General features: G+C 44.7%; 1 protein-coding gene across 3 annotated transcripts in view; it reads right to left on the bottom strand.

Moving 5' to 3' along the window:
* Positions 1–15,258: 15,258 nt before the first annotated feature.
* TMEM41B (transmembrane protein 41B) overlaps positions 15,259–26,557 on the bottom strand; it is a 41,111-nt gene continuing 29,812 nt past the window's right edge. The window contains exons 4-8 of one of the 3 annotated variants that reach the window (XR_008658445.2): positions 24,313–24,406; positions 23,578–23,682; positions 22,309–22,447; positions 18,605–18,827; positions 15,259–15,649 (exon numbers count right to left, since the gene is read on the bottom strand). Coding sequence is in view for 2 of the 3 variants with exons in the window: in XM_055282464.2 (XP_055138439.1) it covers positions 18,658–18,827; positions 22,309–22,447; positions 23,578–23,682; positions 24,313–24,406 (508 nt within the window). In the remaining variant the exon portion in view is untranslated. Of the gene's footprint in view, positions 18,828–22,308; positions 22,448–23,577; positions 23,683–24,312; positions 24,414–26,557 lie in introns of those variants that run through there. The other 2 variants (XM_055282464.2, XM_055282465.2) reach the window with 2 other exon arrangements.

The following is a 26,557-nucleotide window of genomic DNA, read 5'->3' as shown; positions in this document are numbered from 1 at the left end:
GGTAAAGTAAAGGAATTCAAGCCAAGGAGTGACATCTGACCCAAATCTGAGAATGATCACTCTAGGGGTGATGTGGAAAAAGAAATTTGAGAAAGGAATAAACATCTTCAACTGAAAAGTCCAGAAACTTTTTATCAAAGATGTCCAGGGTGATCTGGTGCTAGACGACCTCTCATATTAACTCAACTCGTAAAACACAAGTTAAAAACAAATGCATAACTGTATTAATTTGCCCTGGGAAATGTAACTGCTCAGAAGCCCAAAATACTCAACTGTAAAGTGATCTCCTTCCCAGTAGGAAATAAGTTTGGCAGAGTGATTGCTTCTTAGAGAGTCAGAAAATATAGAAAGGGATGCTCTTAAGATTTTTTCTTTTTTTTTTTTTCCGAGACAGAGTCTCGCTCTGTCGCCCAGGCTAGAGTGCAGTGGCGCCATCTCAGCTCACTGCAACCTCCGCCTCCCAGGTTCGAACGATTCTCCTGCTTCAGCCTCCCAAGTAACTGGGACTACAGGTGTGTGCACCATGCCTGGCTAATTTTTTTTTTTTTTGTATTTTTGTTTGTTTGTTTTTTGAGATGGAGTCTTGCTCTGTCGCCCAGGCTGGAGTGCAGTGGTGATCTATGCTCACTGCAAGGTCCACCTCCCAGGTTCACACCATTCTCAGCCTCAGCCTCCCGAGTATCAGGGACTACAGGTGCCCGCCACCACACCTGGCTAATTTTGTTGTATTTTTAATAGAGACGGGGTTTCACCGTGTTAGCCAGGATGGTCTCGATATCTTGACCTCGTGATCTGCCCGCCTCGGCCTCCCAAAGTGCTGAGATTACAGGCTTGAGCCACTGCGCCAGGCCAAGATTTAATGTTTTTTTTCTTTCTTTTTTTTTTTTTCGAGACGGAGTCTCGCTCTTTCACCCAGGCTGGAGTGCAGTGGCGCGATCTCGGCTCACTGCAGACTCCGCCCCCCGGGGTTCACGCCATTCTCCTGCCTCAGCCTCCTGTGTAGCTGGGACTACAGGCGCCCGCCACCTCGCCCAGCTAATTTTTTCTATTTTTAGTAGAGATGGGGTTTCACCGTGTTAGCCAGGATGGTCTCGATCTCCTGACCTCGTGATCCGCCCGCCTCGGCCTCCCAAAGTGCTGGGATTACAGGCGTGAGCCACCGCGCCCGGCCCGATTTAATGTTTTTTTGTTTGTTTGAGACAGAGTCTCGCTCTGTCACCCAGGCTGGAGAGCAGTGGCACAACCTCGGCTCACTACAACCTCTGCCTCCCGAGTTCAAGCTATTTTCCTGCCTCGGCCTCCTGAGTAGCTGGAACTACAGGCCTGCACCACCATGCCGGGCTAACTTTTTTTATTTTTAGTAGAGACGGGGTTTCGCCATGTTGCCCAGGCTGGTCTTGAACTCCTGACCTCAGGTGATCTGCCCACCTTGACTTCCCGAAGTGCTGGGATTACAGGCATGAAAATTTAATGTTTAAATCCCCACTCCCACTCTTACTAGCTGTGTAAGCTGGGGCACATCAGTTAAACACTCTGAAATGAGAAGAGTCATTCTGACCCCTCACAGAATTGTATTGAAGATTCATAAATTAATGGAAAAAGGGAATTTTTAAAATCTGGGACATAATATACTTTTAATACGTGGCAATCTGGGACACCCATTTTAGCATGAGGAACATGAGAGAGCAAGTGGACATCTGAGGGAACATAACTCCAGGAGAGGGTGTGCGGCATAGTGTGCCTGGAGTGTTCATGGAGCAATAAGGAAGCCAGGGTGGCTGGAGAGGGTTAGGGTGGGGAGGATTGGTGGAAGATGGTAGAAGGTGTGGTGGAGTTGGCTTGCAATTCAAAAACATCAATTTTCCCCTCCATAATGTGTGGACCCACCTCCTCAGGGACACTGCCCAGCCCCACTTGCATCCAGATGTGGCCATGTGACTAGTTCTCAACAATGGAATGTGTGTAGGATTTTATGTATGTCACTGCTAGGTCAGGGCCCTTAAGAAGCAGATTAGACTTCTGCCTTCTTTCTATTTCTGCCTTCCACCAGCTAGAATTAGAAGATTCTGAGACTCTAAGCAATGGCAAAACAAATGAAGGAAAGGCTCCAGCTAACCAAGAATACCCAAACCGGACTGTTCTGTGAACAAAAAATAAACTTCAGTTGTGTGAAGCCACTGGTACTGTGGGGTTTATTTGTTACAACAGCTAGTATTAACCATCACCAAAGCAGATGTTGGGGTAGGAGGATAAATCATGGAGAGCCTTGTAGGCACACTGTAAAGATTTTGCCATTGTCTGAATAAAATGAGAAATCACCGGAGAGTTTTGAGCAAAGGAGTGACACAATCTGACAGCTTAAAAAGAAACACATAGCACTGTTTTAAGAACTTTACATATATTAACTCTAACTGGAATTTACCCCTGGACTCTAGCTTTATATACCCAACTGACTTGTCATCTTTTTTTAATTACAATTTTTTTTTGAGATGGAGTCTCACTCTGTCGCCCAGGCTAGAGTCCGGTGGCACAATCTTGGCTCACTGCAAGTTCCGCCTCCCAGGTTCACGTGATTCTCCTGCCACAGCCTCCCGAGTAGCTAGGACTACATGCATCCGCCACCACGCCTAGCTAATTTTGTTTTGTATTTTTAGTAGAGACGGGGTTTCACCCTGTTAGCCAGGATGGTCTCGATCTCCTGACTTCGTGATCTGCCTGCCTTGGCCTCCCAAAATACTGGGATTACAGGCGTGAGCCACCGCACCCGGCCATTTAATTATAATTTTTTTTTTAATTAAGATGGGGTTTCACCATGTTGCCCAGGCTGGTCTGGAACCCCTAGGCTAAAGGGATCCTCCCACCTCAGCCTCCTAAAGTGCTGGGATTACAGGTGTGAGCCACTGAAGGCTGCCTCAACAAGTGTTTTGAAAACATCAATTTGAAGAGACAGGAGATTACTTGCCTTTTTATTACTCCCTCCAGTCTTGCTTCTGCCTTTCTGCCTTGGAGGAATGCACGAACAGCAGGGCTGTTATCTTGCAAGTCTATACCTTGCAAAAGCAACACCAAACTAGAGAGAAGGGAGGATATGATCACAACAGATCAGTCTAAGAGTGGAGGGAATGAATCCTTAGGAAAGGTCCACACAGATCCACTCACAGAGCCAAACCCCGTTTTGGAAACCAGAATGAGGTATTGACATATATCTTGGATCAAATATATATAATTGCAAATATACATAATTTGCTGTTTGTAACAGCAAAAACTGTTATAATTGCTGTTTGTAACAGCAAAAACTGAAAACAGAGCCGGGCGTGGTGGCTCACACCTGTAATCCCAGCACTTTGGGAGGCCGAGGCGGGCGGATCACCAGGTCAGGAGTTTGAGACCAGCCTGGCCAACATGGTGAAACCCCATCTCTACTAAAAATACAAAAATTAGCTGGGCATGGTGGCTCGCACCTGTAATATCAGCTACTCAGGAGGCTGAAGCAGGAAAATCACTTAAACCTGGTGGCAGAGGTTGCAGTGAGCCAAGATCGTGCCACTGCACTCCAGCCTGGGAGACAGAGCAAGACTCCGTCTTGGGGGAAAAACAAAACAAAACAAAACAAAAACACTGAAAACAATCCAAATACCTAGCTATAGGAGACAGATTAAAGAAACTATAGTTTCTGCCAACACTGGAGTACTATGCAGCTATAAAACAAAACAAGAAAAAAAAATAAGGAAAAACTGTAATATGTTATCAATGTATAAAAAAGAGAAAATAAAAGAATTACGTATTTTTTTGTATATGCATAGCCGATTTTTGGAAGCAGAAACAAAACATTGTTAAAATTGATTGCTTCGGGTGTGGTGGTTCACGCCTGTAATCCCAGCACTTGGGAGGCCAAGGAGGGCAGATCACTTGAGACCAGCCTGGCCAACATGGTGAAACCACGTCTCTACTAAAACAAAAAGTAGCCAGGCGTGGTGGCGGGCACCTGTAATTCCAGCTACTCAGGAAGCTGAGGCAGGAGAATGGCTTGAACCCAGGAGGTGGAGGTTGCAGTGAGCTGAGATTGCACCATTGCACTCCAGCCTGGGTGACAGCAAGACTCTGTCTCAAAATAAAAAATAAAATAAAATAAAAATCTGAAAAAAAAATTGATTGCTTCTAGGGAAGGAAACTGAATGGCTGGGATCAGGAATAGAATGGAAATGTTTCACTGTACATTGTTTCATACTTTTTGAGGTTTGAACCATAAGAATGTATCACCTATTTGCATTAATCAGGGTTCTCCAGAGAAACAGAACCAACAGGATATATATAGATATAGAGAAAGAGATTTATTTTGAGAGATTGGCTCATATGGTTATGAAGACTGAGAAAGAAATTCCACAATCTGCTATCTGTAAGCTGGAGGCTCAGGAAAGCCAGTGGTGTAATTCAGTCTGAGTCTGGAGGCCCAAGAATCAGATGTCCAAGGGCAGGAGATGAAGAATGTCCCAGCTCAAGAAGAGAGAGCAGGCCAGGCATGGTAGCTCACGCCTGTAATCCCAGCACTTTGGGAGGCCGAGAGGGGTGGATCACTTGAAGTCAGGATTTCCAGACCAGCATGGCCAACATGGTGAAACCCCATCTCTACTAAAAATATAAAAATTAGCCAGGAGTGGCGGCATGCACCTGTAATTCCAGCTACTTGGGAGGCTGAGGCATGAGAATTGCTTGAACCTGGGAGGTGGAGGTTGCAGTGAGCCCAGATCGCACCACTGCACTCCAGCCTGGATGACTGAGTGAGACTGTCTCAAAAAAAAAAAAAAAAAAAAAAAAAAAAAAAAAAGAAGAGAGACAGAAAGAACAAATTCTCCCTTCCTCTGTCTTTTTGATGAATTCAGGACCTCAGTGGACTAGATGATGCCAACCCACATTGGTGAGGGTGATCTCAGTCTACCAATTCAGATGCTTACCTCTTCTGGAAATGCTTTACAGACACACCCAGAAATAATGTTTTACTAGCTACCTGGGCATCCATTAGCCCAGTCACGTTGACACATAAAATTAACCATCACACTATTAAAAAATATGTAATAGTCCAGGTGCGGTGGCTCATGCCTGTAATTCTGGCACTTTGGGTGGCTGAGGTGGGCAGATCACCTGAGGTCAGGAGTTCGAGACCAGCCGGACCAACAAGGTGAAACTCCGTCTCTACTAAAAATACAAAAATTAGCAGGGTATGGTGGCATGTGCCTGCAGTCCCAGCTACTCGGGAGGCTGAGGCATGAGAATTGCTTGAACCCAGCCGGGCGCGGTGGCTCACGCTTGTAATCCCAGCACTTTGGGAGGCCGAGGCGGGCGGATCACGAGGTCAGGAGATCGAGACCATCCTGGCTAACACGGTGAAACCCCGTCTCTACTAAAAAAAAAATACAAAAAATTAGCCGGGCGTGGTGGCGGGCGCCTGTAGTCCCAGCTACTCGGAGAGGCTGAGGCAGGAGAATGGCGTGAACCCGGGAGGCGGAGCTTGCAGTGAGCCGAGATCGTGCCACTGCACTCCAGCCTGGGTGACAGAGCGAGACTCTGTCTCAAAAAAAAAAAAAAAAAAAAAGAATTGCTTGAACCCAGGAGGCAGAGGTTGCAGTGAGCTGAGATTGAGCCATTGCATTCCAGCCTGGGCGACAGAGCAAGACTCCATCTGGAAACAAAAAACAAAAACATAAAACAACTAAGAAATACCTTTTACTGTGAATGTAAGCAATGCCTTGTGAATCCTTCCAGAGATAGCCTATACCTATGCTAGCATGGGTCAGCTCAACTCCACCCAGGCATAACCTGTCTACTTTCCAGCTCAGTATAGCATTCAAGAACACATCAGCTGATGAACTCACGGGTGCTCAAACGCTTTTTCTCCAACACTCAATGAGCAGTTCACCATGTACAATTGAAACAAATTCCACATATCGTATAGAAAAATGTAAGCTTCACAAATATGGGCTTTCTTAAGACTAGAAACACCAATACATCTAGGGAAGTAGTGATGCACTCAGCTACCTCTGACGCATCTTTACAAAAGAAGTCACGTATGCCTCACTTCCCCATACCGTGTCCCATTAGCCTCCAACACCTTGCCTGGAACCAGCATCAGGATCCTCATGTCTCTCAAACACAAGCTTACTAAATCAGTTGAAAATTAGACATTACCCTTCATCTATCATAACCCACAGAAACAAAGAAGCCACAAAGAATAGTCAGCCTCAGGCTAACTCTGATACCCCATGGGGAGGAAGTATGAAGTTGAAGCAACAGGAGGAGCAAATTACTGATGATGTCTCAAGTGATGCAAGATGCAAATTTCCCAGATGTGTGAGCTTGTGTATTTCTGTTTGAGCTTTTTTTTTTTTTGAGATGTAGTCTCTCTTTGTCGCCCAGGTTGAATTGCAGTGGCGCTATCTCGGCTCACTGCAACTTCCGCCTCCTGGGTTCAAGCGGTTCTCTTACCTCAGCCTCCAGAGTAGCTAGGATTACAGGCATGCGCCACCAAACCCGGGTAATTTTTGTATTTTATTAGAGACAAGGGTCTCACTATGTTGCCCAAGCTGGTCTGGAACTCCTTAGCTCAGGCAATCCACCTACTCGGCCTCCCAAACTGCTGGGATTACAGGCATGAGCCACCACACCCAGCCTGTTTGAGCTTATTTCTATGTGAGTAAGCATTTGTGCATAGTGGTAATCATGTATGTATATTATGTGCTTATATATATTAGATGTATGTGTGTTTGTATGTGTAAATAATTGTATGTGTGTACTTTATATGAGTGTGTGGGCCATGCATGGTGGCTCATGCCTGTAATTCCAGCACTTGGGGAGGCTGAGGCAGGTGGATCACCAGAGGTTAGGAGTTCGAGACCAGCCTGGGCAATATGGTGAAACTCCGTCTCTACTAAAAATACCAAAATTAGCTGGGTGTGGTGGCACGTGTCTGTAGTGCCACCTACTCAGGAGGCTGAGGCAGGAGAATCGCTCAAACCCGGGAGACGGAGGTTGCAGTGAGCCAAGATCATGTCACTGCACTCCAGCCTGGGAGACAAGAGTAAAAGTCTGTCAAAAAAAAAAAAAAAAAAAAAGAGGCCGGGCACGGTGGCTCACGCTTGTAATCCTAGCACTTTGGGAGGCCGAGGTGGGCGGATCACGAGGTCAGGAGATCGAGACCACGGTGAAACCCCGTCTCTACTAAAAATACAAAAAAATTAGCCGGGCATGGTGGCGGGCACCTGTAGTCCCAGCTACTCGGAGAGGCTGAGGCAGGAGAATGGCGTGAACCCGGGAGGCAGAGCTTGCAGTGAGCCGAGATCGCGCCACTGCACTCCAGCCTGGGCGACAGAGCGAGACTCCGTCTCAAAAAAAAAAAAAAAAAAAAAAGAAAAAGAAAGAAAGAGAGAATGGAAAGAGAGAAAGAAGGCCGGGCACGGTGGCTCACACCTGTAATCCCAGCACTTTGGGAGGCTGAGGCGGGTGGATCACAAGGTCAGGAGATCGAGACCATCCTGGCTAACACGGTGAAACTCCGTCTCTACTAAAAATACAAAAACAATTAGCAGGGTGCGGTGGCGGGCGCCTGTAGTCCCGGCTGCTCGGGAGGCTGAGGCAGGAGAATGGTGTGAGCCGAGATAGCGCCTCTGCATTCCGGCCTGGGCGAAAGAGCGAGACTCTGTCTCAAAAAAAAAAAAAAAAAAGAGAGAGAGAAAGGAAGGGAGGAAGGGAGGGAAAGAAAGGAGAGAAAGAGAGAGAGAGAGAGAAGAAAGGGAGAAAGAGGGCCAGGCGTGGTGGCTCACGCCTGTAATCCCAGCACTTTGGGAGGCCAAGGCGGGCGGATCATGAGATCAGGAGATCGAGACCATCCTGGCTAACATGGTGAAACCCCATCTCTACTAAAAATACAAACAATTAGCCGGGGCGTGGTGGCGGGCGCCTGTAGTCCCAGCTACTCAGGAGGCTGAGGCAGGAGAATGGCGTGAACCTGGGAGGTGGAGCTTGCAGTGAGCCGAGATCGCGCCACTGCACTCCAGCCTGGGCGACAGAGCAAGACTGTCTCAAAACAAAAAAAAAAAAAAAAGAGAAAAAAGTGAGAGAGAAAGAAAGAGTGTGTGTGTGGAGGCTGAGACAGGGTAGGGTAGCTGGACCAAGGGAGCAAAAGAGTCCCTTTGGCTCTCCTACAAGCCCAGGAGTGACTTCAGTGCTCCCCTCAGCCTCTTCCCGCTTCTCCCTGGGTCCCCCTAGGTTGAGAGTATTTTGAGAGTATGGGTGGATGACTTTATCTGTGCTGCACCCACCCTTCTCCCTTACACTGTGAACACAGTGGCCTCCTTATTCCCATCAGTTTGAGAGCCAAGAGCTTCCTAGGAAAGGCTGGATGATATAATGAAGGGAAGTGAACAGCACTTGGACCAGATCCCAAAAGGAAGATATATTTAGCTGTCTAAATAGCTGAGCTAGGCCGGGCGCGGTGGCTCACGCTTGTAATCCCAGCACTTTGGGAGGCCGAGGCGGGCGGATCACGAGGTCAGGAGATCGAGACCACGGTGAAACCACGTCTCTACTAAAAATACAAAAAAATTAGCCGGGCGTGGTGGCAGGCGCCTGTAGTCCCAGCTACTCGGAGAGGCTGAGGCAGGAGAATGGCGTGAACCCGGGAGGCGGAGCTTGCAGTGAGCCGAGATCGCGCCACTGCACTGCAGCCTGGGTGACAGAGCGAGACTCCGTCTAAAAAATAAAAAAATAAAAAAAAAAAAAAATAGCTGAGCTGAGCTCTTAAAAGCTTTGGGGAATAAAATAATTGTTCTATATTTTGATTGCATGGTGATTACACGATTGTTTGCCAAAAACTGTAGAACCGTATATTATAGGAAGTAAACCACCTTCCAGTTGCCTCCTTAGTGCAGTAGGTAGTGCGTCAGTGTCATAATCTGAAGGTCCTGAGTTCAAGCCTCAGAGAGGGAAAGGTCACCTTATTAAGCTGGTGAGAAAGAACAAGAGCTTGTCTGTGTTCCGTCTATATTTGAGACAGAGTCATTTATTTATTTATTTAGACAGAGTTTCGCTCTTGTTGCCCAGGCTGGAGTGCAATGGTACGATCTCGGCTCACTGCAACCTCCGCCTCCCAGGTTCAAGTAACTCTCGTGCCTCAGCCTATTGGGTAGCTGGGATTACAGGCACCCGCCACCATGCCCAGCTAATGTTTTTTTTTTTTTTGAAATGGAGTCTCGCTCTGTCGTCCAGGCTGGAGTGCAGTGGCATGATCTCGGTTCACTGTAACCTCCGTCTCCTGGGTTCAAGTGATTCCTCTGCCTCAGCCTCCTGAATAACTGGGATTACAGGTGCTCACCACCACAACCGGCTAATTTTTGTATTTTTAGTAGAGACAGGAGTTTCACCATGTTGGTCAGGCTGGTCTCGAACTCCTGACCTTGTTATCCGCCCACCTAGGCCTCCCAAAGTGCTGGGATTACAGGAGTGAGCCACCATGCCCGGCCTTTTTTTTTTTTTGAGAAGGAATCTCGCTCTGTCACCCAGGCTGGAGTGCAGTGGCGGGATCTTTGCTCACTACAACCTTTGCTTCCGGGGTTTGAGCAATTCTCCTGCCTTAGCCTCCTGAGTAGCTGGGATTACATGTGCATGCCACCACACCCAGCTAATTTTTGTATTTTTAGTAGACACAGGGTTTTGCCATGTTGGCCAGGCTGGTCTCAAACTCCTGACCTCAGGTGATCCGCCCACCTTGGCCTCCCAAGGTGCTAGGATTACAGGCATGAGCCACCACACCTGGACTAATTTTTAAATTTTTAGTGGGGATGGGGTTTCGCTATGTTGGTCAGGCTGGTCTGTAACTTTGGGCCTCTAGCAATCTGCTTGCCTTGACCTCCCAAAGCGCTGGAATTACAGGTGTGAGCCACTGCTCCTGGTCCCAGATCTTGTAATTAATACAGATAAGTGGACCACAAAAGGTAATATAATTCCCATGAAATGTAAAATACATAGATTTTTTTTTGGTAAGCCTATACAAACTTCACCTAGAAAAAACACCACTCCCATGTAGTAGGTTTTGACAAACATTGGAACTGACCAAAAGCCCCCGCCAAAACAATCTACCTGGGCTGCCAGGGGCAAGACAGTAAAGTGAGAACCAACTCAACTGACCACCTTTGAGGCTGGGACCCTGGGGTGATATAGCTGGGCCACTCCTTGGCCTGCTCCCTCAACTCCTGCCTGCCACCCTCAAGGTTTGCTAAACTCAAGTTGTGAGTTATCAGCATATGTAACCTGGCCCCAGGGGCCCTGCAGGTGACAGACAGGGCTGCTGCCCATATTTGTGTACATCGTACCATGAGACACCATCATTGTACTCATTAATTTATATGGTTATGATGACAGTTTTCCAACAGATGGCAGTAAAGTATCTTAAGAAAGAGGCACCTGACCAGGCGCAGTGGTGCATGCCTGTAGTCCCAGCACTTTGGAAGGCCTAGCTGTGAGGATTGCTTCAGCCCAGAATTTCAAGACCAGCATTGGCAATGTAGTGAGACCCAGCACCCCACCCCCATCTCTACAAAGAAAAAAGAAAGGGGCATCTTCTTTCTGTTTTTTTGAGATGGAGTCTTGTTCTGTCGCCCAGGCCAGAGTACAGTGGTGCGATCTTGGCTCACTGCAACCTCGGCCTGTTGGGCTCAAGCGATTCTCTCACCTCAGCCTCCCAAGTAGCTGGGATTACAGGAGTGCTCCACCATGCCCTGGTATTATTATTGTTATTATTATTATTATTATTTGTATTTGTATTTTTAGTAGAAATAGGGTTTCACCATGTTGCCCAGGGTGGTTTTGAACTCCTGAGCTCAGGCAATCCGCCTTGGCCTCCCAAAGTGCTGAGATTACAGGCATGAGCCACCGTGCCCGGTGACATCCTTTTCTACTTCATCCAAAATCACCATATGAGCTAACAGTGGTGCTAGCAAATAGCAGAACACAAGACTCTCAGAACAAGAAAGTCAACATTCATTGTGCTGTCTCATCACATGGCTTCCTCCTGTGCCTCTACTTCATTCTTTTCTTGTCTTCCATCCTAATTTATCAAATCCAACATTTCTCTACTAAATAGAAAAGCTGCTGGGCGCCATGGCTCATGCCTGTAATGCCAGAACTTTAGGAGGCTGAGGTGGGTGGATCACTTGAGGTCAGGAGTTCCAGACCAGCCTGACCAACATAGTGAAACCCTGTCTTTACTAAAAACACAAAATTAAGGCCGGGCGCGGTGGCTCACGCTTGTAATCCCAGCACTTTGGGAGGCCGAGGCGGCTGGATCACGAGGTCAGGAGATCGAGACCACAGTGAAACCCCGTCTCTACTAAAAATACAAAAAATTAGCCGGGCATGGTGGCGGGCGCCTGTAGTCCCAGCTACTCCGAGAGGCTGAGGCAGGAGAATGGCGTGAACCCGGGAGGCGGAGTTTGCAGTGAGCCGAGACTGCGCCACTGCACTCCAGCCTGGGTGACAGAGCAAGACTCCGACTCAAAAAAAAAAAAAAAAAAAAAAAAAAAAAAAAAAAACACAAAATTAGCTAGGCGTGGTGGCTCATGCCTGTAATCCCAGCACTTTGGGAGGCCGAGGGGGGTGGATCACGAGGTCAGGAGTTCAAGACCAGCCTGACCAACATGGGGAAACCCCGTCTCTACCAAAAATACAAAATTAGCTGGGCGTGATGGCGGGCACCTGTAATCCCAGCTACTCAGGAGGCTGAGGCAGGAGAATTGGTTGAACCTGGGAGGCGGAGGTTGCAGTGAGCCGAGATCACACCACTGCACTCCAGACTAGGTGACAAAGCAAGACTGTCTCAAAAAAAAAAAAAAAGTTAATTTACTTAAATGTGTGTGAAAGTATATTGTAAGCTGTAAAACAAGCCATACAAAGCAAGGTATGCTTAATTTAATATTCTGAATTGGGGGCAGCTTATTAATCTTTCATTAATTTCAGAGAATCCTATCATGTCTGAGCTGTAAGGATCCTGGATCTTAGACATCTTTATTCTAGATGAGAAAAATGAGGACAAGACCTTAAGCAATATCCTGCCTCAAGTCACCCAGACTAAGTTTGTCCCAGATAAAGAAAAATAATAATCAGAATACTGAAAACTGCAATGAGATGTCTCTTCTAAACATCTTAACTATGACCACCGAATGATTATCAGGAAAGCTTCAGCCCTTTTGATTATACCCATTTTCAAAAAGCCAGATAACTTTAAAAAGATTCCTTGATAGGCCGGGCGCGGTGGCTCACGCTTGTAATCCCAGCACTTTGGGAGGCCGAGGCGGGCGGATCATGAGGTCAGGAGATCGAGACCACGGTGAAACCCTGTCTCTACTAAAAATACAAAAAATTAGCCGGGCGTGGTGGCGGGCGCCTGTAGTCCCAGCTACTCGGAGAGGCTGAGGCAGGAGAATGGCGTGAACCCGGGAGGCGGAGCTTGCAGTGAGCTGAGATCGCGCCACTGCACTCCAGCCTGGGTGAGAGAGCGAGACTCCGTCTCAAAAAAAAAAAAAAAAAAAAAAAAAAAAAAAAAAAAAAAAAAAAGATTCCTTGATAAATAACTCACTGTACGTACTAGAAATATTTACTTGGCCAGGCACGGTGGCTCATGCCTGTAATCCCAGCACTTTGGGAGGCCAAGGCGGGCAGATCACCTGAGATCAGGAGTTCGTGATCAGCCTCAACATGGAGAAACCCCGTCTCTAGTATGAAAATACAAAATTAGCTGGGCATGGTGGCGCATGCCTGTAATCCCAGCTATTCGGGAGGCTGAGGCAGGAGAATTGCTTGAACCTTGGAGGTGGAGGTTGCAGTGAGCCGAGATCGCACCATTGCACTCCAGCCTGGGCAACCAGAGCGAAACTCCATCTCAAAAAAAAAAAAGAAAAAAAATTACCTCAGAAAGAAAAAAAGAAATCTCACCTCAACTATTTATTTAGCGACAAGGTCTCACTCTGTTGCCCAGGCTGGAGTGTGGTGGTGCTCACTGCAACCTCCGCCTCCTGGTTTCAAGCAATTCTCCTGCCTCAGCCTCCTGAGTAGTTGGGACTACAGGCATACACCACCACGTCCAGCTAATTTTTATTTTTAGTAGAGACAGGGTTTCACCATGTTGGCCAGGCTGGTCTCAAACTCCTGACCTCAGGTAATCTGCCCACCTTGGCCTCCAAAACTGCTGGGATTACAGTCGTGAGGCACTGTGCCCCGCCTTACCTAAACAATGTAAATAATTGCTTTAGAATCTTCAAAAGCCGGCTGGGCGTGGTAGCTCACGCCTGTAATCCCAGGACTTTGAGGAGGTCCAGGAGGGTGAATCACCTGAGGTCGGGAGTTCAGTCTGACCAACATGGAGAAACCCCATCTCTACTAAAAATACAAAATTAGCTGAGTGTAGTGGTGCATGCCTGTAATCCCAACTACTCCGGAGGCTGAGGCAGGAGAATCGCTTGAACCCGGGAGGCAGAGGTTGCAGTGAGCTGAGATCGCACCATTACACTCCAACCTGGGCAACGAAAGCGAAACTCCGTCTCCAAAAAAAAAAAAACACAAGACTGGGCGCGGTGGCTCACACCTGTAATTCCAGCACTTTGGGAGGCCAAGGAGGGCGGATCACGAGGTCAGGAGATCGAGACCACCCTGGCTAACACGGTGAAACCCTGTCTCTACTAAAAATACAAAAAATTAGCCGGGCGAGGTGGCGGGCGCCTGTAGTCCCAGCTACTCCGGAGGCTGAGGCAGGAGAATGGCGTGAACCCCAGGGGGCAGAGCCTGCAGTGAGCCGAGATCGCGCCACTGCACTCCAGCCTGGGCGATAGCAAGACTCCATCTCAAAAAAAAACAAAAACAAAGACAAAAACTTCCAAAACCAACAATTACAAGTTTTAAATATTTTAGCCGGGCGCCGTGGCTCACGCCTGTAATCCCAGGACTTTAGGAGGCCGAGGCGGACGGATCACGAAATCAGGAGATCGAGACCATCCTGGCTAACACGATGAAACACCGTCTCTGCTAAAAGTACGAAAAACCAGCCTGGCAAGCTGGCGGGCGCGAGTCCCAGCTCCTTGGGAGGCTGAGGCAGGAGAATGGCGTGAACCCGGGAGGCGGACTTTGCAGTGAGCAGAGATTGCGCCACCGCACTCCAGCCTGGGTGACAGAGCAAGACTCCATCTCAAGTTTTAAATATATATATATATTTTTTTTTTGAGACAAGAGTCTCGTACTCTCGCCCAGGCTGGAGTGCAGTGGCGCCATCTCGGCTCACTACAAGCTCTGCCTCCCGGGTTCATGCCATTCTCCTGCCTCAGCCTCCCGAGTAGCTGGGACTATAGGCGCCCGCCACCACGCCTGGCTAATTTTTTGTATTTTTAGTAGAGATGGGGTTTCACCATGTTAGCCAGGATGGTCTCAATCTCCTGACCTTGTCTCCACCCGCCTCAGCCTCCCATATGCTGGGATTACAGGTGTGAGCCACCGTGCCTCGCGTTTTTTTTTTGTTTTTTTTTTTGAGATGGAGTCTCACTTTGTCACCCAGGCTGTAGTGCACTGGTGTGATCTTGGCTCACTATAACCTCTCCTCCCGGGTTCAAGCGACTCTCCTGCCTCAGCCTCCCAAGTAGCTGGGATTACAGGCACACACCACACCACCACGCCCCACTAATTTTTTATTTTTAATAGAGACGGGGTTTCTCCATGTTGGCCAGGCTGGTCTCGAACTCCTGACCTCAGGTGATCCACCCACCTTGGCCTCCGGAAGTGCTAGGATTACAGGTGTGAGCCACCGTGTCCGGCCATTTCATTGTTCTTAGTGGTAAAAATGTACATCAAAATTTAAGAATATACTTTTATTCAACGAAGAGTTTGTTTTTAGTTTTTTGAGACAGAGTCTGGCTCTGTCACCCAGGCTGGAATGCAGTGGCGCAATTTCATCTCATGGCAACCTCCACCTCTGGGTTCAAGCGATTCTCATGCCTCAGCCTCCCAAGTAGCTAGGACTATAGGCGTGTGCCACCACACCTGGCTAATTTTTCATGTTTAGTAGAGACGGGGTTTCACTATGATGGCCAGGCTGGTCTTGAACTCCTGACTGCAGGTGATTCACCCGCTTCGACGTTCCAAAGTGCTGGGATTACAGGCGTGAGCCACCTTGCCCGGATAGAGTTTTTTAACATAAGTACTTCCATGAAATAAATCCCAAATGTGACATTTAGGTTTCTCCAATTCAATTTATTATTATTATTACATTTTAGCTTGCATTTACTAAGTGTCATGGAAATATTATATTCAAAGTAACAGAGCTCCAGAGAAAGACCATTAACTAAGAAAGAACAGTTTCACTTTCTTAGCATGTCAACTTCTAGTAAGCCTGCTTGCCTCCGCACCACAGATGCTTGTTTTCTTGTGGTTGTAGTTATCAAGCCAAAGCTTGATTTACATGTGGCATCAGGCCAAGTCTGTGAATCCATGAAGACAGGCCATCAACTGCATTGAGGGTACAGCCTGCTGAAGGGTCCTTTCTTGACAGTCAATGATGATGAATCTGGAAAAACTGTCTATTCTCTTAGGAGAAGAAAATATACCCCACCTAAAGTCGCAGCTACCATTAACAACAACAACAAAAAAAATAGCAAAGGGAAAGAATCAATGGTAAGGACAGTAAATATACTCTGAGAATAGAGTAAGTACAATTCACACACGCTGGAGTAAATAGTGAAGCTTCTACTGAGTTCTACTGAGTCTAAGGTCTTTTATTTTTAAAATTCTGATAAAAATTTACTCAATTGCCGGGCGCGGTGGCTCAAGCCTGTAATCCCAGCACTTTGGGAGGCCGAGGCGGGCGGATCACGAGGTCAGGAGATCGAGACCATCCTGGCTAACACGGTGAAACCCCGTCTCTACTAAAAATACAAAAAAAAATTAGCTGGGCGTGGTGGCGGGCGCCTGTAATCCCAGCTACTCAGGAGGCTGAGGCAGGAGAATGGCATGAACCCGAGAGGTGGAGCTTGCAGTGAGCCGAGATCGTGCCAGTGCACTCCAGCCTGGGAGACAGAGAAAGACTCCGTCTAAAAAAAAAAAAAAAAAAAAAAAAAAAAAAAAAATTTACTCAATTACATTTTATACATTAATATTTAGTGAATTTGTCCAAAAAGGCTATGTTTAATTTATGTGTAAAAATAACAAAAGATTTATCACTCAGTCTCTGGGCAATAAGAAAGGAAGAAAGCCTTGCTAGAAATAATAAATAATCTCACACAAACGGCCAGGTGACATAAGAATACTACAATAATCAATATATTTTCTTTGTATTTACAATAAAATCCATCTGTTAATACTGTGATAGAAAAAATAATCAGTCCACATCATGTAATAAAAACAGGCTTTGAGGATGACTATACCTCTCATAATAAAAACATACAAGGATTTCTCATAGCTAAAGTACTTTTCAACATAATGACAGTCATGGGTGAAGGTAAAACTGACAGAGTACTTTAGATCAGCTATGTCCTACAATCAAGGAATCAGGGGCATTACCCATTAACCAAGCAGGAAAAAGCACTTTCATTTATCCAGAACTATTTAAATATAGTATTTGCCATGTGGTCAGTTAATTTTACTTTGTGAGTTAGATAAAGTAAAGACTAAATTGGGAAACTGCAATAAGTAATCAAAAGCAGCTCCAAACAAAAAAGCCATCAATAGAAACAAAAGGCATTTTTCTAGGTGTATCATGCATAAAAAGAATAATTACATATTATTACATATATTCCTTAATGACCAGATTAATAAATGAGATAAATTTTTTTTTTTTTTTTTTTTTTTGAGACAGAGTCTCGCTCTGTCGCCCAGGCTGGAGTTCAGTGGCGCAATCTCGGCTCACTGCAAGCTCCGCCTCCCGGGTCCACGCCATTCTCCTGCCTCAGCCTCTCCGAGTAGCTGGGACTACAGGCGCCCGCCACCACGCCCGGCTAATTTTTTATATTTTTAGTAGAGACGGGGTTTCTCCGTGGTCTCGATCTCCTGACCTCGTGATTCGCCCGCCTCGGCCTCCCAAAGTGCTGGGATTACAAGCGTGAGCCACCGTGCCCGGCCCATAAATGAGATAAAATTTAGTCACTGGAATAAATAAACTATATTTAATCACTTGTGTTTTGCTGTCACTGTTTAAAATAATTAACTTAATGTCTAAAAACTACATACTCTTGAGTGTTTGCTTTTTAGAGCCCCTTGTGGGATATTAAAGAGCCGTAACAAATTATCTGAATATAAATTATCAATACCAGGCCAGGCACGGTGGCTCACACCTGTAATCCCAGCACTTTGGGAGGTGGAAGTGGGCATATAGCCTGAGGTCAGGAGTTCAAGACCAGCCCGGCCAACATGGTGAAACCCCGTCTCTACTAAAAACACAAAAATTAGCTGGGTGTAGTGGCACACACCTGTAATCCCAGCTACTCAGGAGTCTGGGCCAGGAGAATCACTTGTACCCAGGAGGCGGAGTTTGTAGTGAGCCGAGATCATGCCACGCGCTCCAGCCTGGGCAACAGCAAGACTCCATCTTTTAAAAAAAAAAAAAAAAAAAAATTATCAATACCAAATATGATACAGTTATGTAATACCCATTTTGTATATGCACAGTGGAAATACTGTAAAAACTACAAGATAAAAGAAAACAGACTGGCCAGAACCTTAAATTTCAGACTAATCCATAAAAATCTAGACGATAAAAAACAAAAATAAAATTAACAAAATAGATAATTTGATATCCTTTCCATATTCAGTCATCTACTAACATGCAATCTCCAAACAAATCCATTATCTCCAAAGAGGAAAAAAATGGTCCAGGCGCAGTGGCTCACGCCTGTAATCCCAGCACTTTGGGAGGCCGAGGCAGGTGGATCACGAGGTCAGGAGATCGAGACCATCCTGGCTAACACGGTGAAATCCCGTCTCTACTAAAAACACAAAAAAATTAGCCGGGCGTGGTGGCAGAAGCCTGTAGTCTCAGCAACTCGGAAGGCTGAGACAGGAGAATGGCGTGAACCCAGGAAGTGGAGCTTGCAGTCAGCAGAGATCGTGCCACTGCACTCCAGCCTGGGCAGCAGAGCTAGACTGCGTCTCAAAAAAAAAAAAAAAAAAAAAAAGGAGGAAAAAAATGTAAATCTCTTTTTAAGTTTTCCAGTTTATGCTCTGAAAAAAGCCTAACATTAACAAAACCTGCAACACTACTTTAAAAAATCTAGAATTTAAAAATATCTATTTTAGTTATTAAAGATAAAAAATATTCAATTAAATTAAATGAATTAGCTGGATCAACAATTTCCTACCACACTACTATTATCTACAGCTACCCTTGGTATAATAATTTATAAGATGTCTAAGATGTCTACCTTAACTATTGATAGCACTTTTCACAGTATACCAATTTCCATTTTTACCTTCTTCTCCACTTGTCACTTAAATGTATTACTTTAACTATCTGATAGGAAATTTTATTTTACAAATTCCTTGTTTAATTACTGAAGAGGTGATTTTAAAACATAAATGGATGCACCTGTTAATCCTGAGATGGTAATGACAGCAAAACTAAAAATCAGATGATTATTTTTACTCAAATTTCTGCTTTAGTTTTTTTTGGAAGATGGCTGGCAGAATAGAAAGAACAGCCAAGATCATCAGAATAAATATTGAGTTCCAGGAAACAGCTTCTCCTGCTGTTGTAAGTTGATACAGTGTTGTTCCTGCCTTAATGGCTACAAAAGAAGGAGGTGCGACACCTGAAATAAAATATAAAAAGATACAGTAAAAACCACCAATTGTTTTTAAAAAATTAAAATGTTCTGTGTGCATAAAGTTTCTTAAAAGAACACAGCTATTTCCATTAAAAAAAAAATTAAGAATTTAAAGCTCAAGTTTATTTCCATATAAAGAATTCAATCTTTCCTAATCACCTCTTAAGAATAATGATTTTTTTTTTTTTTTTTTTTTTTAAGACGGAGTTTCGCTCTTGTTGCCCAGGCTGGAGTACAATGGCGCCATCTTGGCTCACTGCAACCTCTGCCTCCCGGGTTCAAATGATTCTTCTGCCTCAGCCTCCCGAGTAGCTGGGATTACAGGCATGTGCCACCACACCCCGCTAATTTTGTATTTTCAGTAGAGATGGGGTTTCTCCATGTTGGTCAGACTGGTCTCAAACTCCCGACCTCAGATGATCCGCCCACCTCGGCCTCCCAAAGTGCTGGGATTACAGGCATGAGCCCCTGCACCTGGCCAGGATAATGAATTTTAAAAACCCAAGAAAAGTGCCCAGAAAATAATTTTACATTTATCAAAAATGCTTTTGTTTTCTCCCCCTGAGAGTTTGACTCTATCGCACAGGCTTGAGTGCAGTGGTGCAATCATCACTCACTGCAGCCTCAGTCTCCCGAGGCTCAGGTGATCGTCCCACCTCAGCTTTCTGAGCAGCTGGGACTACAGGCGTGTACCACCACACCCACCCAAAATTTTTGTATTTTTTGTCAAGAGAGGGGGTTTTGCCATATTGCCCAGGCTGGTCTCTGTAACTCCCAGGCTCAGGCAATTCACACGCCTCAGCCTCCCAAAGTGCTGGGATTACAAGCCTAAGCCACCACACCGAGACTGCCAAAAACCTTAAAAGAAAAAAAAAAAAAAAAGGCCCAGCATGGTGGCTCATGCTTACGTGTAATCCCAGCACCTTAGGAGGCCAAGGCAGGCAGATCACCTGAGGTCAGGAGTTTGAGACCAGCCTGGCCAACATGGTGAAACTCCATCTCTACTAAAAATACAAAAATTAGCTGGGTGTGTTGGCACACACCTGTAATCCCAGCTACTTGGGAGGCTGAGGCAGGAGAATCACTTGAACCCAGGAGGCGGAGGTTGCCATGAGCCGAGATCATGCCACTGCACTCCAGCCTGGGCGACAGAGAGAGAATGTGTCTCAAAAAGAAAAAAAAAAAAAAAAGAAGAAACATGCTCTGTTCTAGCAATTTCAAGGTCAAGATACTCAGTGTGAGTAAAAAGGGCAGTGTATACAAAAGTACATAGAGAATGATGGCATTTCACTAAAAATCAAAACAAAGGGAAATAAGGCCGGCGCGGTGGCTCACGCTTGTAATCCCAGCACTTTGGGAGGCCAAGGCGGGCGGATCACGAGGTCAGGAGATCGAGACCACGGTGAAACCCTGTCTCTACTAAAAATACAAAAAAATTACCCGGGCGTGGTGGTGGGCGCCTGTAGTCCCAGCTACTCGGAGAGGCTGAGGCAGGAGAATGGCGTGAACCCGGGAGGCGGAGCTTGCAGTGAGCCGAGATTGCGCCACTGCATTCCAGCCTGGGCGACAGAGCGAGACTCCGTCTCAAAAAAAAAAACAAAGGGAAATAAATTACTTTGGCCAAAGCTGAAATTAACTAAATCTCTGGCTTTCACCTATAAAACGGAGATAGAAACAAAAATTCTCTCTTTAGATTCCATGGATATGACATTTAACAAAATTAAAAATTCCCCATGCTGATGTAAGTTTGTCCATTTTTTTCTTTTCTTTTCATTCTTTCCTTCTTTTTTGAGACAGTGTCTTGCTGTCACCCAGGCTGGAGTGCAGTGGCACGATCTCGGTTCACTGCAACCTCTGCCTCCTAGGTTCAAGTGATTCTCCTGCCTCCGCCCCCTGAGTAGCTGAGACTACAGGCACCTGCCACCACATTCAGCTAATTTTTGTATTTTTAGTAGAGACAGGGTTTTACCATATTGGCCAGGCTGGTCTCGAACTCCTGACCTTGTGATCCACCCGCTTTGGCCTCCCAAAGTGCTGGGATTACAGGTGTGAACCACTGCGCCTGGCTAATTTTTTTTTTTAAGTAGCAATAAATAATTGATTTTAGTTATTCTTTTCAAAAAGACATATTCTCACAAGTATTAACTTAAGCTTTAATAGGTATTCAATATGTAAGAAATCTGCTCATATTTTTTACATCTAAACAATTCAACTCAAACTGGAAAGAGCAAAACACTCCTACAGGCCAGGCGCGGTGGCTCAAGCCTGTAATCCTAGCACTTTGGGAGGCCGAGGTAGGCGGATCATGAGGTTAGGAGTTCGAGACCCTCCTGGCCAACATAGTGAAACCCTGTCTCTACTAAAAATACAAAAAAATTAGCAGGGCGTGGTGGCAGGCGCCTGTAGACCCAGCTACTCGGGAGGCTGAGGCAGGAGAATGGCATGAACCCGGGAGGCGGAGCTTGCAGTGAGCCGAGATGGTGCCACTGCACTCCAGCCTGGGGGACAGAGCCAGACTGTCTCAAAAAAAAAAAAAAAAAAAAAAAACCACTCCTACAAAGAATCATGAGAATTCACAAAATATGTAAGTAATTTTCATGTCCACTGATTAATTTCAAAATCAAGTATTATTTCCTTAAAAGCATGAATGTTTGCTGATCCTTGCTTTTTCCATACTTTTGATAACATCCACAATAAATGCTGGTTTCAATAAAAGGAAAAATAGGATCAATTCTCTACTGAAAATTCAAGTTCAACATTTTAATACTTGATTAGAAAACAAAGGAGCTATTTTGCCAAAGCAACATTTACAAAAAAAAAAAAAAAAAGAAAGAAAGAAAGGGCTGGGCGCAGTGGCTCACGCCTGTAATCCCAGCACTTTGGGAGGCCACGGTAGGCGGACCATGAGGTAAGGAATTCGAGACCAGCCTGGCCAACATGGCGAAACCCCATTTCTACTAATAATACAAAAATTAGCCAGATGTGGTGGCGTGTGCCTGTAGTACCAGCTCCTTGGGAGGCTGAGGCAGGAGAATCGCTTGAACACGGGAGGCGGAGGTTGCAGTGAGCCGAGACTGCGCCACTGTACTCCAGCCTGGGCGACAGATCGAGACTCAGGGAAGAGGAAGGGGAAGGGACATAGGAGAAAATTGCTCAAAAAAGGCAATTTGATTTTTTTTCCTCTCCACTTAGAGGGACTGGAGGTTATAGGTCCTGGTTAACCCTGTATCATTAAAACGATACACACTAGAAAGTGCTCTTCTTTCAAGAGGCGACACAAAAATAACCTAAATCAACACAATGCAACAAACACTACTGAGCATCTATTATCAGCCAGGCTTTGTGCCCAAGAATTCTAGATGGTGCTGGCATAATCTGCAGAGAGCATGCATGTAATCTAGCCCAGCTGGACACTGTTAGATATGTACACAGTGAGCTCATACACACCAAGAACCAGAGGCCTTACCTAGAAAAGTACCAATAAAAAAAACTTTCAATGGCACATTTATCACAGGAGATGTGATATTAATAAACCAATTAGGCAGAAATGGTGTTATTCTCAAAAATATAATGTAGTTAATGAGATGTTCTCTATGACGTTCAACCTGTCATAAGAAAGAAAAGAATTAGCATCAGATGAGGACAACTTCAAAATAAGTTGCTTAATATAAATACCTTATTTCAAATTCTCATTCCTGATACTTCAGAGTATACCCAATAGAAATGATCAGGCTGGCATGGTGGTTCATGCCTACAATCCCAGCACTTTGGGAGGCCAAGGCAGGTGGATCACCTGAGGTCAGGAGTTCGAGAACAGCCTGGCTAACATGGTGAAACCCATTTCTACTAAAAATACAAAAAATTAGCCGGGCGTGGTGGCATGTGCCTGAAATCCTAGCTACTTGGGAGGCTGAGGCAGGAGAATCACTTGAACCCGGGAGGCAGAGGTTGCAGTGAGCCAAGATCACGCCATTGCACTTCAGCTTGGGCAACAAGAGCAAAACACTGACTCAAAAAAGAAAAGAAAAGAAAAGAAAAGAAAAGAAATGATCAAAAACGGCCAGTGGTGACTCATGCCTGTAATCCCAGCACTTTGGGAGGCTGAGGCAGGTGGGTCACCTGAGGTCTGGAGTTCGAGACCAGCCTGGCCAACATGGTAAAACTCTGTCTCTACTAAAAATACAAAAAATTAGCCAGGCGTGGTGGCAAGTACCTATAATCCCAGCTACTCGGGAGGCTGAGGCAGGCAGGCAGAACTGCTTGAACCCAGGAGGTAGAGGTTGCAGTGAGCCGAGGTCATGCCACTGCACTCCATCCTGGGTGACAGACCAAGACTCCGTCTCAAAAAAAGAAAAGAAAAAAATGCACTGGGAGTTGACTGATACAAATGTTTCAATAACACATGCACACAAAACTGCATTAACATAAAACGGATAGGTATCTAATTATGTGGATGCCTTTATATTGACACTCTGACTTCTCTGCTGATTAAATTTACTAAGATAAAGAATTAAAATTACCATCACAGGTCTGAAACATTTGCATTTGAAATTATTAACATCATATTTGCCTACCACCTATTTTTGTTTGGTCAGAAGATAATTCTTATTACTTGAGTTAACTTAGGAATTAATTTATGTTGCGTTAAAACATGTAGTTAATTCATGTGGGAACTAAACACAGACCTTCCAATTAACAAAGAGTTACATCAAATAATTTAAAAATACATGTTTACCTGCTGTGACCATTTTACTGCTTTCTCTGTTAGGTATTTGTATACAACTGGTCTCCCAACTAAATAGGAAAGCATATAACAGAAAGAGGCACCAAGTCCAGAACACTGGAAAACAAAAGAAGCCATAAGCATTTTGTATTTTTCCATCTTACTCACATTGATTTATTCACCTGAGTAAAAGCTCAATTAATTTACTTCTTTTGGAGGTGGGGAGGGTACTCTGCATGACATCTCTAGTGCAGAGATGATCTAGCACTTTCTCAGACCAAATTGTACCTCAAATGAGATCAGCTAAAACAAACTGGCACTTGTGATTACACCTAGTGACTACATCCAAATAATTAATGCTAAGCTTTAGCCTAATAATAAAATTTCAGGAGCCAATTTCCACGGCCCCCCACCCCCCCAAACCCCCAATTCCTAAGCTTGAAAACACCACCTCTAGCCCAGGGACTTAACTCATTGTGCTTACCAACACTCCTTGGACTGTCGCAGTTACAAAGTCCAATAGGAAAGAAAAGCTAAAACATAGCTTATAAATGCAACTAAGTCTATAATTGGTCTGTTCTGGGGGAAAAACAAATTATAACACCTTTTTGTGGAGAGACTTTAACATTAACTCCTCTTCAACTAATGAGTTTATGCTTACATAAACTAGTGGGATTAAAGTATCATCATCATCCTCATTATTCTATTTTTTTTTTCAGTCTCCCAATTTTATTTTTTCATACTTACCAAACAAACAAGAAATAAGGCTAGTGGAAAGGGATAAAGAAACCCTGAGAGTATACTGAGAAATATAGAGCCTGGAATAGCGAATGTTTGCAAGCTGGTAACTTTTAAGTTAAGGATTAGAACATAATTAAGTAGAATTTTAAAAGCCAAATGTAACATTTCAGGAAAAAAGTATAAATACAGAAATTATCATATAATGAGATTATATTCAAAGGTTTAGCCTCTAAGTTGACCATTTACTAAACAGTATCATAAATACTAGTAAGTGTGTGCTACTAAAAGGTTTCCAAGACAAAAATCCATATGTTCTAGATAGAGAGGAATGGGGGGCACTTTGGGGGAGGAACAAAAGAAAAAAAGAAAAGGTCTTCCGTAATCTTTTAGTGCTTCGCTAATACATTTTATTTTACTCCCAAATGTTTTCAGGGAAATCATGTACATACAATTATTTCTAATTTAACTATGAAGGTTTACCTAAATTCACTACTCATTTTAAAGGAAAAGGAACAACGAGAGAATAAAAGAAAATAAGAAAAATAAGAATAGAAATTACAAAATATAGTAAAAGTCACAAATCTTATTTGAGAAGGGGTCTTGCTTTGTCACCTAGGCTGGAATGCAGTGGTGCACTCATGGCTCACTGCAGCCTCAACTGCCCAAGCTCAAGCAATTCTCCCACTTCAGCCTCGCAAGTAGCTGGGATCACAGAGGTGTGTCACCACACCAATTTTTATTATTTGTAGAGATGAGGTCTGGCTGTGTTGCCCAGGCTAGTCTGGAACTCCTGGGCTCAAACGATCCTCCCACATTGGACTACCAAAGTGTTGAGGTTACAGATATGAGCGACTACACCCGGGCCACAAATCTTGTTTTTAAAATAGAATTTTTTTTTACTTTCCTGTCGTTCCCAGTTTGGATCTGAACCTTTTTCCCCTCTAATACGATTTACTCACAAGTCAAAGTGAATTCCCTCAACATCTCTCCATCTTCACTCATTAACTATTCCTTTTTCTCTAGTTCCCATTTTACTCATGTTCTCATTTCAATCTCCTCTTCCTTCCTCCTGGGGTTTTTTCACCTTCAACTCTGTTCTCTCTCACAGGATGCCTCCTCTACAAAACTACTCAGTTATCTATAACTTAAAAAACCACCTCAACCAGGGTATCCTATCCAGCTACTGCTCATCTTTACTTCCTCAGAGGAGATTCTCTCCTTGTTCTCTGTGACCTGCTTTACTATTCCACTATGCTACTGAAACTTCCTCATAGCCAATAATAACTTTTTCTCAATAGTCAACTTTCAGTGATCCCTGCATAGGATTAGACTTCATCCTGCATGAAACATGGCTTCAGTGAACTGTACTTTTTCTTCTACATTACAGGTAATTTCTTCTCTAGATTTTTCTCTTTGCCCTCAAATCTGAAATTTCTCTAACATTTTGTTAGCCACACAATCCCTTTTCTTTGATAAATCTGGCAATTTCCATGGTTTCAAGTATCAACCACACACAGTACTAAAAACTCAAAATTCTCTTTGGTTCGTCAGCCTCAGATTTTCCACCTGTCTCCTACGTGTCTCCATCAAAAACAAAACACACACACACACACACACACACACACACACACACACACACACTTTTTGGGTTAAGATTGTACTATATGGGCCAGGTGGGGTGGCTCATGCCTGTAATCCCAGCACTTACGGAGTCCAAGGAGGGCGGATCACAAAGTCAGAACATCAAGACCATCCTGGCCAACATGGTGAAACCCTGTCTCTACTAAAATACAAAAAATTAGCCAGGTGTGGTGGTGGGCGCCTGTAGTCCCAGCTACTCGGGAGGCCGAGGCAGGGGAATCGCTTGAACCTGGGAGGCAGGAGATTGCAGTGAGCCGAGATCTCACCACTGCACGCCAGCCTGGCAACAGAGCGAGACTCCATCTCAAAAACAAAACAAAACATTATGGATAGTTTCACACATATATAAATGTAGAAATACTCAATGTAAATGATGAGTTGATGGGTGCAGCAAACCAACATGGCACACGTATACCTATGTAACAAACCTGCACGCTGTGCACATGTACCCCACAACTTAAATAAAAAAAAAAAAAAAGAAGGAAAAGAAAGCAAGACTCCAAAGGATGAAAAGAGATAAATGGAATTTTCCCTTGAGCAAATTGAGAGAAGCAGAAATAAATGAGGACAAGTTCCCAGGAAGTGTTTTGTTGTTTTTGTTGTTATTGTT

The sequence above is a fragment of the Symphalangus syndactylus genome, chromosome 6 (genome assembly GCF_028878055.3).
Source record: "Symphalangus syndactylus isolate Jambi chromosome 6, NHGRI_mSymSyn1-v2.1_pri, whole genome shotgun sequence".
NCBI lineage: Eukaryota > Metazoa > Chordata > Mammalia > Primates > Hylobatidae > Symphalangus > Symphalangus syndactylus.
This window is presented reverse-complemented; position numbering and strand designations above follow the sequence as displayed.